Genomic DNA, 2,172 nt, shown 5'->3' on the forward strand with positions numbered 1-2,172 from the left:
CCCCTCTCCCCTCCTCCCCCCGCCGGTTCGCCGGGGCCGGGGCCGTGGCTCTCGGCAGGGCTCCGTGCGCTGCCGCGCCTCGCAAGAACCTTCGCCCCGCCAGGCCTGCCTGTTGCCGGGGCCCGGAGCCCTTGGCGGCTCTGGGAGCTGGATGAGGAGGTCAGGCCTCCTTCTCCTTCCAGGAATTCACCCCTTGCCTTGCCTGGGAGACTTCTCGAAGAGGTGACTGCTGCCCCCGGGAAGGACAGGAGCGCCCTTACAACCAGCGTTTGCTCAGTGTAGGGGAGGTACAGCCCGTTCGGCTTGGCCCTCGGGTCCCTAGAGGTACTTTTCCTCCGGGATAGGCTCACATCTTCCTTGAAGCCCTGTGCTTTTTCCAAGGCTTGGCTGCTTTCGGCAGCTAGGCCAAAGAACTTGAGGACACACCAAAGACCCACGTTCAAAACTAAAATATTGGCAAGTGTCCTTTTTTGGATTTTTTGAAGGACTTGTATTATTTTCTGGTCTGGCCAGCAGAGACTGGCAGCTGTGGGGTGCAACAAAGCAAAGCTTCAGGTTTCTTGGAGTTTGCTTCCAGTGGACACCAGGCTAGAGGGATACCCTGTTTAAAGGCCAGGATGCTGGTGGAGGAGGTCATTACAGGAACCCCTAACTTCCAAGGCAAGGAAATGAAAGAAACCTAACTTAAGGAGGGAAACGTGTCTGTGGCTTGAGTGTTGGCGAGTAAATCTGCTGAGGAATCTGAGATACAATTTTAGATCACATCTATTTACCTATTTAATAGATCACATCTATTTACAGACTGAATTGCTGTTAGTCTTTTTGAAGGAACAGCCCAACTATGTTGTCTCTTGATGTGCTGATTTTGTAGGCCCTATTTACAGCTGTATTGGGACCTATTTGGTGACTTTTTAAGGGCTGGGATCAAATTACATTAATATTTTCATGTAATAAAACTGATTTATAGCATGACATTTGTTTTTCAGACATAGTTGCAAAATACTACCAAAACTGCACACCCTAGCTGTTCTAACTTTCTCTCTTTTTGTTGTCCCCTGTAGTTGTAACCTGGGACGGTGAATTTTTAGAACAATGAATATTAAAAATATAACAGAAATAGTGAGCTTTTGGCTGGAATAGCTTACAGTGACAGTCAGTTATATAATATGAATTCATGTATCAAGTTTAAGAAACTGACATTCAGGAAATACAGGCTGGGGATGTTTGAATATAACCAGTTATATGGCAATCTTTTATTTTTTCAAATGGAAGTCTAGATTCATGGTATATATTTGATATAAATAATTTACAATTTAACTCTGCCTGTATGGTTGAAAAACATTTATTTAACTTGAAAGTGGCTTCTGCCTTTCCTTGGTGGACAGTTTAAAAAAAATTTTTAAACAAAAACATTGCTTCATGGTTTTGTTTCTTGAGCAGCACTACAGTTACAACAAGGTAACTGGGTCCCAACATAGAATGATATGTTGGGAAACTAGTATTTATTTCTTCTTCTCTCAGAAAAACGGCCTATGTCCAAGTCCTCTTCCATTTTCACATGCTTTGAGAAGAGGATAAAGATGATGTGTCTTCTTGGATTCTGTTTCAATTAACTCCTTTGCATATTTCTGAAACTCTTGCTCTTTATAAAGTGCAATAGCCTCTCTCTGGGCATTGTAGTCCAATTCTGCTTGCTTTTCCTGCTCTTTTCTTGCCTGCTTTTCAGCCTGATGAAGAAAAAGGAATAACAAAGCTTAGTATTTTGTTCTCAACATCATCATCCTGTAAAGCTGAGAGAGGGTAAAAGCTTACAGAAGGTCTATGGCATCCTTAGCTGAAACTTGGCATTTATCATCCCTCCCCACTTCTTTCCCCTGCCTTATCTCCCCAGAAAGGGTACATTGAACAGCTGAGTGAACATCAGCATTAGCTGCTGCTCTTTGGTGACCTGCCCAGAAGTTACAAGAGAACAGCAGTGCATGTTTGAAAAAATGTCCTAACGGCACAGGATAGGATGTGATCTGTCTTTGCAAACCAGCCTTGATTTGCACCAATGCTCTGAGGAGGCTGGTCTCCAACACCAGCATATGCCGAGCATACGTGATTAAAAACAGCCCAACAAACAATAAAATCCAAACAAAACAGCAAACTTCTTCTCTTTCTCTCAGCAGG

The 2,172-nt window shown here is 43.9% G+C and overlaps 1 protein-coding gene across 1 annotated transcript in view; it reads right to left on the reverse strand.

The window, feature by feature from the left end:
* Positions 1-1,326: 1,326 nt before the first annotated feature.
* Positions 1,327-2,172, reverse strand: part of CCDC173 (coiled-coil domain containing 173) — a 6,046-nt gene continuing 5,200 nt past the window's right edge. The window contains exon 9 of the mRNA XM_014306597.2: positions 1,327-1,727. Coding sequence (XP_014162072.1) covers positions 1,518-1,727 — 210 coding nt within the window. The 3' untranslated portion in view covers positions 1,327-1,517. The remainder of the gene's footprint in view (positions 1,728-2,172) is intronic.

This window comes from Geospiza fortis, unplaced genomic scaffold, assembly GCF_000277835.1.
Source record: "Geospiza fortis unplaced genomic scaffold, GeoFor_1.0 scaffold112, whole genome shotgun sequence".
In the NCBI taxonomy this organism is placed as follows: domain Eukaryota; kingdom Metazoa; phylum Chordata; class Aves; order Passeriformes; family Thraupidae; genus Geospiza; species Geospiza fortis.